General features: G+C 40.1%; 2 protein-coding genes across 6 annotated transcripts in view; both read left to right on the forward strand.

The window, feature by feature from the left end:
• Positions 1–1,827: 1,827 nt before the first annotated feature.
• Positions 1,828–7,170, forward strand: rnf170 (ring finger protein 170). Of its 2 annotated transcripts, none has more exons than XM_067575290.1 (7): positions 1,828–2,075; positions 2,970–3,133; positions 4,257–4,332; positions 4,544–4,658; positions 4,988–5,061; positions 5,202–5,333; positions 5,668–7,170. In XM_067575290.1, exons 2-7 carry the CDS (start codon positions 2,994–2,996, stop codon positions 5,935–5,937), a joined length of 807 nt encoding a protein of 268 aa, XP_067431391.1. In that variant the 5' UTR covers positions 1,828–2,075; positions 2,970–2,993; the 3' UTR covers positions 5,938–7,170. The 2 variants fall into 2 exon arrangements, with proteins under 2 accessions (XP_067431391.1, XP_067431392.1); XM_067575291.1 differs by lacking the exon at positions 1,828–2,075 and adding an exon at positions 2,137–2,400.
• Positions 7,171–9,499: 2,329 nt separating this feature from the next.
• Positions 9,500–12,737, forward strand: part of hook3 (hook microtubule-tethering protein 3) — a 30,068-nt gene continuing 26,830 nt past the window's right edge. For all 4 annotated transcript variants that reach the window (XM_067575264.1, XM_067575263.1, XM_067575266.1 and 1 more), the window contains exon 1: positions 9,500–9,660. In XM_067575264.1, coding sequence (XP_067431365.1) covers positions 9,604–9,660 — 57 coding nt within the window. In that variant the 5' untranslated portion in view covers positions 9,500–9,603. The remainder of the gene's footprint in view (positions 9,661–12,737) is intronic.

The raw sequence follows: 12,737 nt of genomic DNA on the forward strand, positions 1-12,737 counted from the left end.
CCCACTACTGCCATCTACTGTTCAGAGTGTTAATTGAAATGAAGTAAAGGAGGGGAGGAGGAAGAAATTGCACATATTGGTGTGACTGGAAATCAGCTGGAAGACAAATATGCAAAAGGAGGAACAAGAAAAAGAGAAATAGGCATGGTTGTAATAAATACCTAGGCTAAGGTTACAAGTATAATCAAATGAAAATGAAAATGAAATGGCAGGAAGAGTGGGATAGAGGACATAAGGGCCGATACTACTACAGCATTCAAAGAAAAGTAGGAGAAATGAGAGGAAGCAATGGGAATAGAAAGGGGGACATTATATATCAAAGATGAAGTTTGGTCACACCAGCCTGAACAGCACAATAAACATAATGAATAAGCATGCTTTGCTTATTTTTTTTTAGAAAACAAAAGGAATTAATAGGATAACTTACTGTAATACCGCCCTCCGCTGGTTCATGTCCTACCTGTCAGGGAGATATTTTAGAGTATCTTGGAGTGGAGAAATGTCCAAATTGCACAGCTTATCCACAGGGGTTCCTCAAAGGTCAGTGCTTGGTCCCTTACTTTTCTCATTATACGCCACCTCACTTGGCGCAATCATCCACTCCCATGGTTTCTCATACCACTGCTATGCTGACGACACTCAGCTCTTCCTGTCATTCCCACCGGAAGACCACACAGTCTCTGCTAGGATCTCTTCATGCCTTGCCGATATATCAGCATGGATGAAAGAACGTCACTTTCAGCTTAACCTCTCTAAGACCGAGCTCCTTGTCATTCCAGCCAGTCCTTCCATACAACAAAACATCAGCATCCAGCTCGTATTAACCCAACTCATGCCCACAATGTCTGCCCGAAACTTGGGTGTCATGATTGATGACCAACTAAAATTTAAGGTTCATGTGGCCTCAGTCACTTGATCGTGTCAATTCGCCCTGTACAACATCAGGAAGATCAGACCCTACCTGTCTGAGCATGCAGCACAACTCCTGGTACAGGCTCTTGTAATATCACGCATCGACTACTGCAACTCCTTACTGGCAGGCCTCCCTGCATGTACACTTAAACCTCTGCAGATGATCCAGAACGCGGCAGCACGTCTGGTCTTCAGTCAGCCCAAAACAGCACATGTCACCCCGCTGTTGATATCCCTCCACTGGCTCCCAGTTGCTGCCCACATCAAATTCAAAACCCTGACATTTGCTTACAAAATAGCCACTAAAACGGCTCCTGCCTACCTGAACTCTCTCATTCAGGTACACATTCCCTCCCGCCCACTACGCTCTGCCAATGAAAGGCGCCTGGTACCACCACCACAACAGGGCCCTAAGTCACTAGCTAGACTCTTCTCCTCTGTAGTTCCCCGGTGGTGGAATGAGTTACCAAACTCTCTCAATCTTTAAGAAAAGACTAAAGACCAAGCTCTTTCGCAAACACCTCTGCACTTGATGAACTGTAGGGAGAGGAAAAACAAAAAACAAACAAAAAAAAAAAAGCAAAAAACAAAAAAATGCTTCAATGCAATCTATGCACTCTAATCATTGCCTTGTTGCACTGCCTGATAGCATCTACGTCCTATCGGGCCCAAATTTAAGCTTTATGGCACTTACTCGTGTTGTTGTCTCCTGACTAGATCCCTGCTTGTGTTGTATCAGTCTCATATGTACGTCGCTTTGGATAAAATCGTCTGCGAAATGAAAAATGTAAATGTAATGTAAATGTAATAGCAACCATTCTGATCCACACTCCAATCCAGAAGGTGGTGGTAATGCGCCTAACAGCAATTTGCCAACTGCTATTAAACAACAAAAGAAGAGGAAGAAGAAGGGGGAGAAATAAATACCCCACAGAAGAAGAAGAAGAAGGAAACAAACTGAAACCAATAGGCTACGTGACTCAAGATGAGAGAATGACGCAAAAGTAGCATTTGACAGGGCAATGATTCTTCTACTTGCTCCCGATGTTATCTGACCAAGTCTCCACAAAAATGTGCCATTGCTGGAAAGAAGTTGTCTCGATAGAGTAAATAGAGTTGACAAGACGTGCCTTTTTGGAGAGACATGCTACCTCTGAGCGAAGGTATGGTCGCCCGTTGTCAACTGAAATGTGGTTGATTCAGGTTAAAACCCGATTGTGCTTTTGTCTCAGTTTGAACTTGTGGCTGCTCAGTCAGCGCAGCAGCAGCCAGACACAAGACGTTCCTAGTTAACGAGGCAAACATGGTCGCTATGTTTATTAGTCAGATTCACAAGGGATAACGGGCTTGGCTGAGCTCTAATTTTAAGACAATTAGCTGTTTGTCGGTGTTAAATAACAGCAGCTTATGTCCCCCCGGTTGACTAGCCTCCTCAACGTTGCCTAACAACGTCAGCATGGTGAATTACAGCCAGCTCGTCATTAGCGGGTCAGTGCTACTTTACGCTATACGTAGCTAATTGTTACTGTTAACGTTACTGTGGCAGTGTGGAGAGCAGGAACATAATTATGAGCTTCATGTTATGGCAGTCAGTGCTAGCTGACAATGTACACGAGTTCTGGGAAGTAAACAATAACGTATATCTCGATTCCTTTCGATGTTAGATAAGGTACACAAGTGTTCTTGGTAAATTAACTAACGTTAATTGTTCAGTAGTGTTGGGTAGTTTGTTTGATACTGAACGCTTCAAAGTTTATGATGATGTAATAATTGTTAGTTATTACAAGTTAATAGTGAAAATGAAACTTGATTTCAGACTTTGCATCTGTTGAAAAACTAAAGTACGAAATGATAGAACTTGAATGTTCATTTTGAATTCACTCATTGTGAAGTGAAAACTGATGGTGCAACATAGGCTATAACTTACTGTCCTGTGAACCCAGGCGATGAATACTGTGTAATTACTGTCAGAGAACATTGGCCCACAGCAAGCTTCACTTAACGTCTAACGTGATATCCTGAATTGTCAACCTCTATGTTGTATGTATGTTTTCTAGTGTTGTAGGCTATGAGTGTGGGTGATGGAGGACAATCAGTGTGGGGACTTGGATTACCTCATCCAAGATGAGGACACCCTCATCGAAGGTGTCAGCAACCAGGTCTTATTTGTTGTGGTGCTCAGTGTCACCTTCCTCGCAGGCCTCCTCACTCTGCTGTGCCGGTAAGAAGCAATTTCATCTTTTTTTTTTCTTCAGTAAAATGTGATTAATACAGTTCTGATTACCTAACCTGGTACATTTTGCCCAGTTAGTATATTCTATTAAACACCAAAGTGTCACTAGTTGCTTAAAGGGGACCTATTATAGTCATTTCCAGCTCCATGTTTTTAGTCTGGGACTCCACTTTATGTAGCTCCTCAGGCCGTTTTAGCCCGTCTAGTAATGTGATGTGAGTCGTGAACAAGTCAGCTCTATGATATGATTATTTTTTTACCCTACCCCTAACCCTTCAAAGAGCCATAATTCCCATCAGTACTCCTGTCTCTTTAAGACCCCCCTACCAATAGTCCACTCTGTTCTGATTGGTTAGCTTCCAGAAGCTGCATCACAGCCAACTTCTGGCCACTCGGGAGGCCACGTAAACAAACCTTGAAGCAAACTACAGTAGTAGGATTTCACTTCTTTTTCTTGTTCTTCACTTGAAATGTCAACTTCTGAAATACATCTGTACATGTTTGAGTGGGAATCTGATCTGAAATATGCGAGTGAACAACGCAAACAACACATGGAAAAAACTTAGCAACAACCTTAGCAACCAAGACTACAGAATAGATGGCTGTTTATAGGCATGCGCACCGATCTGACATCAGCCAGTCGGCAAGGTAGGAAAAAAAACGTCACAAATAAAGCTTTCAGGGTAGGTTGAAGCCTTGGCTTTTGACTTGCAGGGAGCATTTCTTCATACGTTAATCCCAAGTTTTGGAACTTTGACCGTGTTTAATTTAGATATCAGACATCATAACAGTATAAAAATAACAGAAAACCACAGAAAACATAGGGTTCCCCTTTAATCTCATGTAGGTGAACTGTTCCCTGTGTTTGACCTGTGTGATAGAAATGCTATTTCAGGTTTAGTAATCTAATTAAACAAGAGTTTTGCTCTTAAACAAAAAAAAATGTAGTTGCTAGGCTGACCAAATACAATACAGTTATTAAAACTTAGAGTTTTTTGTGTTAGCTATTCAAATCATTTGCTAAATGAAAAATGTGGATAGAAAATGTGGATTTATGCTGCTAAATCCTGTTAGCAGCATAAAGCCAAATGTCTGCCCTTTGACCTTGCAGACAAGAAGAGCAGAACATTCATCCTGAGAATCAGGAGCATGTTCGAGCCGTCCGACAACAGCTCCAAACAGAGCAGGTAAATATAACTGTAGCCTTTCTTGCCAAATATGGCTGATACGGCTGCAGAAAATATACAAACAGGAAAAAAAACATAAAATCAGACTCAATTAACAATAAATATTTTGCAGGTACAGTAGTCAATAAAGTAACTGCCTTTGTGGTTTTGATGACGTGTATATTAAATGTTCATATGCATTTTAAATTTTTACGTATTTATTTTCTGTCAGGATGAAAATCCTCAGCCGGAGGCCAGGCAGCAGTATTACACAGATATGTCTTGCCCTGTCTGTTTACAGCAGGCTGTTCTGCCTGTGGAGACCAATTGCGGACATCTTTTCTGTGGTAAGACTATTAATAAACACTTTGTAATACCAGACTATTGCATCAGGAAACAGAGAGAAAATATGAAGATGCTTGTCACATTTTTTTTTTTAAATACCCTTTTTGCTAGCAGAATTATTATTATCACATTTGGAATCTGTTTTATTGACTCTCCTGTTGTTGTAAATTGGATTTGTTTAGTTTTAAAGTCTAAACAGAAATTATAATTAATATAGAAGTTCAGTTGCAAACATGAAAATCAATAATTCAGAAGTATATCTCTTGCTATTACTTGGCTACTTTTTGTCATTGAGCTTCAGTAATGTAACATCTTCATTGTTCCTGCATAGGTTCCTGTATTATAGCCTACTGGAGGTATGGCACCTGGCTTGGTGCTATTAACTGCCCCATCTGCAGACAAATGGTGAGACTTGTAATAAATCATGGAATTCTCATCTCCATTCTATCAAATGTTTGTATTGTTAATACAGGTTTCATTCCTTATTAGCACTAGTGTTGTCATTTATTGATTTTTATTTTATTTTATTTCCCCCCTTTGCCCAGGTAACATTGCTCTTCCCACTATTTCATGAGCATGCTGGTCCGCAGACAGTCCAGGATGGTGAGGCAGAACCTCTGCTTATATTGAGAGACATCAACGATTACAACCGCAGGTTCTCAGGCCAACCAAGATCTGTGAGTATACCACAGCTAGATACATATTTAGGCTGCAGTGATTACAGGTTAGCAGGGCTTACTGTATACAATATTCATATTTAAATTACTTTTACATATCTGATTGGCCAAAAAAAGTTTTTTTTATTTAGATGCTGACTTGTGCAGTGCATTATAATTCAGAGGAGTATACAGTACCATTCAAAAATGTTGACGCACTTTCTGATTCAAGTGAATGGGAAGGTGTGTCCAGACTTTTGACTCGTACTGTATTTAGAACAGACTTATAACAGACTTCTCATAATATTTTTTCTCCTCTGTCTGTCTGTCTGTCTGTCTCTCTGTCTCCCCTAAGTATATGGACAGGCTGCGAGACGTGCCCACCCTGCTCCGTCACGCTTTTAGAGAGATGTTCTCTATGGGCGGCCTCTTCTGGATGTTCAGGATCCGAATTCTCCTCTGCCTGGTTGGAGCACTCACATACCTGGCCTCGCCTCTGGACATCCTCCCTGAGGCACTTTTCGGTCTCCTGGGATTCATGGACGATTTCTTCGTAATCCTTCTACTCTTTGTGTACATCTCGATCATGTACAGAGAGGTGGTCACACAGAGACTGAACGGCTAGGTTGTCATGTATAAAAGAGGTTTCAGCTTGCTCACATCAGGCTTGTTTTGGGTGGGGAGTGAACTCAGTGGTGGACATGTAAGACTGTAAATGATCAGTGACCAATAATGCTTGTTCACTCAACAGGGTTTATTTTGAAGCCTAGGATGTTACTTCATTGCTGGAGAGGGCTTAACAAGCTCTTAAGTGTTGACTCTGTATATAGAACACCCCATTAATGGTTCATAGGTTGAGTCAGAGCAATGTGAACAACTATAAAACACATGGACGGACAGATTGGGAAATGATAGTGTGAATATCTACTGTTTCACTTACTGCAGTAAGCCAGGAAAATCCATTCAGGTACTTAAGGGACACTCCTAACTGAATGGGTAGCATTGCCAAAAGCAGTCATTTAGGTAGTGTGCATATCATCATACATGTTTAATATAATGTAATCTTATTTACAGGAAATACAAGAACAACTGTATTGATGGCAGTGTCTTGATAATCTTCATATAAAGTTTTCTCTCTGCTGCATTCAGATTGTGCCAGATAAAGATGTGATACAAGAACCATCATACTGTGGCTATTACAGCCTGTTTGATCAATTACACTGATGATGCACTTATATACTGTATGTAACCTGGTGACTATGCATATTCATTTGACTTGAAAGAGACAGCTTCCCATGCTTTTGTGAAAATCACTTTACCAGCAACAGATTAGATTTATTGATCAAATCTGATGAAATCTGAAACTTAATGCAGGCATCTATGGCTGCAGCTGTGAACCCATGGTGTCACTTCATGGCCTCTCAATTGACATATTCTTCGAAATTCGAGGAAAAAAGTAATCAAAGATTGATTATAGATGATGATGTTGAATGTAATTTCCCGCAAGTTATGAATGTTAACTTATCCTCTCAAAGTGAATCTTGCCACTCTAAAGATGAGTGATTTTGGATTTTTGCCTCCTGTACAGATCTAACAGTCTTCATCAGTCAGTGGGTGAAGTTCTCCATGCACACCGCAAAGCTTTTCAGATTCTGCGTTTCATTTTTGGAACATCAGTGTTATACTTTTTTTTTTTAGTCCATATGTAAATTTAAAAAATGAATTAACAATAAGAAGTAAACATGTTTGTAATATTCATTTGTTCTTTATATTTTCCACCTGAACTGTAAATACACATTTGGAAAAGGAACATTTACTTGACTAGACTGATTAAAAATTCATGAGTGAGGTCTTGGACTGTCGAAGTGATCAATTGAAGATCTATGTTATGAACTTTGGCAGGTGTACGTAAAGATGCTGTTTTCGTTCTCAACCTTTTTGACTTGTGACCCCTTAAATGAACCCACTGTTGTAGCTTGTGTTAAACGGTCCAGCCGAAGATAGATATTCACTTTTCTGGTCAGAAGAAAAGAGAAGTCAAAAGCTTAGGAAGAAAAGTTCAATCAATAAGAGTGTAAAACATATTGAATTTGTAGAGAGAAGATTTATTCTGTTCCTATCAAGTTTTTTCTTAGCACCCTAAAGTTAATGCGAATCCATGAGGGGTCCTGACCCTCAAGCTGGAAATGGCTGCTTCTGAGTGGTAGCTGAAACTTAACCCAGGCCACTTGCTTTCATGGTGCTCTATTTGCTGAGCAAGCATCTGCCTTCATGTTCATGAGTAGGAGGAGGTTGAGGTTCATGTGGCAGATCAACTGTCGACTGTAAAATTCACTCAGCTCCAGATCACCGAAAAAAAAGACCATAAAGACCATTGGTTCCTTTTTGGAATGTCTTATGGGTGTGGCACATGCCAAGCTACGTCATATCTTTTTACTACCCTTACTGATTAGCATCCCTTCCGGTTTGTCTCTGGGGTGTTGACACAACCTCCACCCTTTTCTTTTAAATAGCCAAACTAAAGGCAATTAAAGCAGCAAGTGTTGTAAGTGCTTCTGCTGAGAACCGGTTAGGTGAGAGTCTTAACCCTGGTGGGAAAATGCTGTACTATAGCTGCTGGAAGAGTCAGTGTTATGGCGCTATCTGCATCAGAAGTGCCTGAGTGTAATTAGAACCATTTGAAAAAATGACATCAGTGATTCATGATTGACTCTAAACATCAATTATCCTCTGGGAGTGAATCTGTGGGTGTAATGTGCATGATTCACCAGTGTGTTTGCCTGAACCTGCTCCTATGATGCTCTAGACAAATCCGGCATGTCTCTGAGCACAACCCCTCCATCTTCCTGTGGAATTGTTAACTGTGAAGTTAACTGCACTTGCCCGAACTTGGTTCTGACTCTGTTCAATGGAGAAGAGTAGATATGACACCTATTCATATTATAGACTGCTTCCAGTTTGGTTTAAAGTCAATAAGAGTGTTATTAAATTGATTTACTAACTTTTTGCAATTGCCTGTATGTACTTTTGTGGGCATGACCATCATATAAATTGAATTCAGTGCCATTTTGTTTACTATTGTGTTTGTCATGTTTTGGGTTAGGTGCAAAATTCCCCTTTACAAATGGCAAGTTAACACACCGTTGTGTATTATAGAGCTAAAGGAGGAATGTGCTAAATCAGTTGCTTCCAAACTTTCTGGTTTTTAACATTTAAAATGAAGCAGTCCACATGTGATCCTCCTCACCAGTTGTAAAGTATATGTCTACCAATTTAGAGGCCTGAAGAGGTAAAAGTATTCAGCAATTAACAAGAAGAAAAAGCGGGAATTAGATGTCATTCTGTTTTCTGCTTTCCTATGCTGGTTACCACCTTATCCATCTAATTTAGCTTTCTAGCCTATAAGTAATATGTAACCGATGACTATGCTGTTTGTGCCCAGCCATAGTCCACTCTAATATATTTTATTTCTCTGCTCCTGCCACAAGCAAGCAATGCTGAATTATATTAGTTGTCTGTGTGGCAATTCATTTATGTTTATTTGATTAATTACAAATCTGTTCATTCAGCGATATGCACCACTCAAGCACTATAAAACTGAAAAGGTAATGCTAAGGTCACCTCTCCCTTGTTAGCTAGTTTTGAGGCTTATCTGTCTGATAGAGGGGTCTTGTGTAGAAATCTGGTTTTAATATCTTTCTTACATACTTACATGGTGCATGTCCTTTAACAAATTTGAATTTGATCAAGTTTTGACATACAGTAAACCGAGGGCAGGGTGGTAATCCAGTGATGGAATACAAATGATTGGTTTCTGGCATCCTGGCCAAAATATTTGGATAATATATGATAAAATAGCACATGAGCCAGGGTCACAAGCATTGCAGCACCACCAGCACCCATAGGGGCCCACAGCCCTTTTTTTGTCCATGCCCCCCCCTCCTCAGCAGATTAATCTGGCCCTGCAAGCAAGTGTCCCTTTTTGTTTGTTTTTTTCTCCCTGATCTTGACAGTGGCTGTATATGACGCGTAAACGCCTCTCCTAGCTTTAAAATATACCTCATAGATTTTTATGTCATTCATGCGTAACAGAAAATGTTCTTCCACTGGAACTGGATAGTGGGAGTGTTCCTTTAAATGCGCTGCAGACTCCGCCCACCCAGCCCTCCTCCGGCAGACGCCGGCCGACGGATTGAGACACCCAGAGAGTGAGAGACCTCGGGAGTATATGAAGCCGACTGTTAACTTCAGGCTCTGTTCACCTCGCAAAGGCAGCCTACGTTAGGTAACGATGAGTACATCGGAGTCCCTGGATCGAATGGAACTCTGTGAAAGCCTGCTGACATGGGTATGTTAAAAAATACGAAGTTTGGGGGTTATTTTCACTGACAGACAGCCCTCCGGTGCCAGCGACGCTAGCTAGCATACAAGGCTAATGCTAGCTCGGTGAGCTAACGGGGAACGTTAGGAAAATGACACGGGCTCAAGTTGGTTACGTATGCAGGCCAGCTGTTTGCTAGCAGCCAGCAAATCATATACCCTGTCAAGACTATAATTTTGGGTCTAGCTCTGTGCAACCGGGTTTTTAGTTAGCTCAACTTTCCTAATGCCCCGTCGTATGTTGTAACGGGCGGATCAAACGGCAGAGACGTTGGCCTCGTTCTGGTACGATGCTTTTTTGGCGAAGGCTTTTTTTCTCTCCGGGTTGAGCATATAACGTTACAGCACCGTGTCTGCTTTGAGTCTGAATTCCTGTCATTGTTTTCCAATGTGACATGTCCGATCTCTCCTCCCCTTCCTCCCTTTTCTCTGATCAAAATAGAGAAATACAGAGGAGCCTCCCGGCCTGGGATTTATATGAAGTTACCCCAGATTATTCCAGGCAAATCCTGAAAACAAAGATCCACCAAGTGGCGAAAAATGCATCAGATTGGAGGATCACGTGCTGCCGATTGGCGCATGTTTACATTGTTGAACTGCAGCAATGTGGCTAGAGCTGCGACGATAGAGAAATGTATTTATAGCTCGATAATGTTGTAATATTTTGGATATGCCTGTTGATACAGCATTTAATATAAAGCAGATATGGGTGATGTGCGAGGAAAAAAAATCATTGCTCATATGAATATGACAGCCAAGGAAATATTCATTCAATGTTCATGTCACACTCAGAGTGTAGTAACCTCTGAAAAGTTAATCTCAAGGAAAATGCAACAGCTGATTAAATTGAAAAGCTTTTAGTCTATGTGTGACTACAGCTTGCATCACAAAACATCACTCCCATGTGTAACTGTGAATGGATTGGCTGAGATGGCATGTGATGGAAACTGTGCACAGGTACTTAAATGTTTTCACTAAACACATCTGGCATAAATGTCAGTAGTTTACAGTGAAAACATGCATGTGGTTATAGCAGAGCTCAGTACAGGCAAGCCACCCTGCTTCTGCATAGTCATGTGCTTCCTTACATGTCATGCAATCATGCTCGAAATCAATTTGTGGATTCACTTTTGTGAAATGGAGAAGTAGGTCTTTGAGAACTTGCATGTTGCATGTGAACATTTTTTTAAAGTAAATATTTCATTTCCACTATTATTCGAAATGAAAACAAAAACAAAGTGTTTGCATAGCGACTCTTTTGGGAGCTACAGCTTTTGAAACTGAAAATGATAATCGGCACAAAATATAGCCTATTCAACAATTTGGTAGGATATATTCAGTACATACACAGCTGCAGCCAATCTGCATGCTGTGTCTGTTCATGCACCAGTGTCTACTCCTCTTGTTGTTGCCAGAGCTCGGCTTATGTATGAAAACTCAGAATGACCTCTCTTAGTGTTCCTAGTAATGGTGTTGCTTGCAAACATTCCACACATACCTGTTAACTGTGAAGTCACAACTGTGATGGTTACTTTAACGCCTCAGACTGTACCTCTGCTTATGAAACAGCAGTGCAGATACTGAAGCAACTGTTTCTGCTGTTGGTCAAATCAGTAGGAAGCCCAAGCAGTTTGGATTTTATAGATATTGAGAAACAAGAAACAGGTTATTTCATAAATATGATATTTGATTAAAAATAAACCAATAACAGAATTCAAGAAGCCACAGTCTAAAGTGAATGTGTTTTTATTATTATAGTCTGTTGGGTCAGAATACCAAAGTAAAGGCTGCTTGTCATGAATATGTTGCCACTTCCACATACATAATGTGTTACTTTCTAATAGTATGTTTATCCTCTTAGGGTTCTCGGTAAAGATAAAAGAATAAAGGTATTTTAAGGGTTTTTTAGAGATTACAGTCAGGGAAACATACCTGTAAAGCATGCAGTATTATATGATATCAATGTGGAAACATTTAAGCAGATGTCAGCCAAATACTTTGATGTGGGTATAGAGTATATCTGCTCTATCAGCTACGTTTTTAATCTGATGGTAGTTGCCTGTTCTACAAACTAATAGCCTATGTCTAATAAGATTATGTGGTGCGAGTGATCAAATTAAATCCCATGACATTGTAGTCACTGGGCAAGAATTTTAAGTTTTTCTTTTTTTAACCACATAAACATATTTGTACCTACAATAGGTCATTTGGTTCAAGGAAATGATTGGTTTCAATTGAGCAGAGCTATATAGCCTTAGCTCAATGGTTATTGTGTAATTTCCGTGGTGACTTTTTTTTGTCACATTTCTCCATGTCTATTGATAACTATAATTTAATCATCTCTATAGCTCTCCCATATGGGGAGAAAGACTGCTCAGCGAAAAATAACTGGATATATATACATATATGGAAACGATGCAATGGGTTTCACAAAACCACTAGGTGCATTGACTGCATTGTTTCTTGGTTGTTTATGTAACACATACTGTACATGTGGCTCTACTTCATCAGGCACCACATGCCCATTCACTGTTATTTCTGAAGTTGTATGAGTTTGGCATGTGTGGAAAATGTTGTTCTTCCCATTGGAAAAAAAAACACATCAAATTAGAATTAGCTGACCGATGTTATGCACCCTAATTTGGACCTTTGATCCCCCTTAATGGTAATAGTCTGGAGGGCCAGCATCCTGATTGTGATCACTTCCATTATGACTTAATGAGAAAGCTTTTGCAGCCTGTTTTTTTTAAATACTGGTCACGTGACACTTGTTTTTTCCCCCAATTTAACTGTCTGGAAACAGTTAGGAAAAGCAACTGTTTCCACAGACTCGTAGGTGTGGATTTCCTTTTTTGATCTCAGTTTGCTCTCTCTGTTTGAGTTGTGCATGTCCGTGCTTCAGCTCTGGCTTACTTGTGTTCTTAAACCAATATGTTTAAGAATATAGTTTCTGTGTCTTCTTCAATGGCTTGAGTTCTGTGGTTTTTCAAAACTGAACACATAGTAAATTCTAAAATAAGATAAGAAATCCAGTTTATGTCACAG

Source organism: Thunnus thynnus, chromosome 19 (assembly GCF_963924715.1).
Source record: "Thunnus thynnus chromosome 19, fThuThy2.1, whole genome shotgun sequence".
NCBI classification, from domain to species: Eukaryota; Metazoa; Chordata; class Actinopteri; order Scombriformes; family Scombridae; genus Thunnus; species Thunnus thynnus.

Coding starts and splice junctions, on each gene's coding strand:
- rnf170 (XM_067575290.1), top strand. CDS start 2,994: ATGGAGGACAATCAGTGTGGGGACTTGGATTACCTCATCCAAGATGAG. Junction 4,659..4,987: donor TTGCGGACATCTTTTCTGTG/GTAAGACTATTA, acceptor GTTCCTGCATAG/GTTCCTGTATTATAGCCTAC. Junction 5,334..5,667: donor TCTCAGGCCAACCAAGATCT/GTGAGTATACCA, acceptor GTCTCCCCTAAG/TATATGGACAGGCTGCGAGA.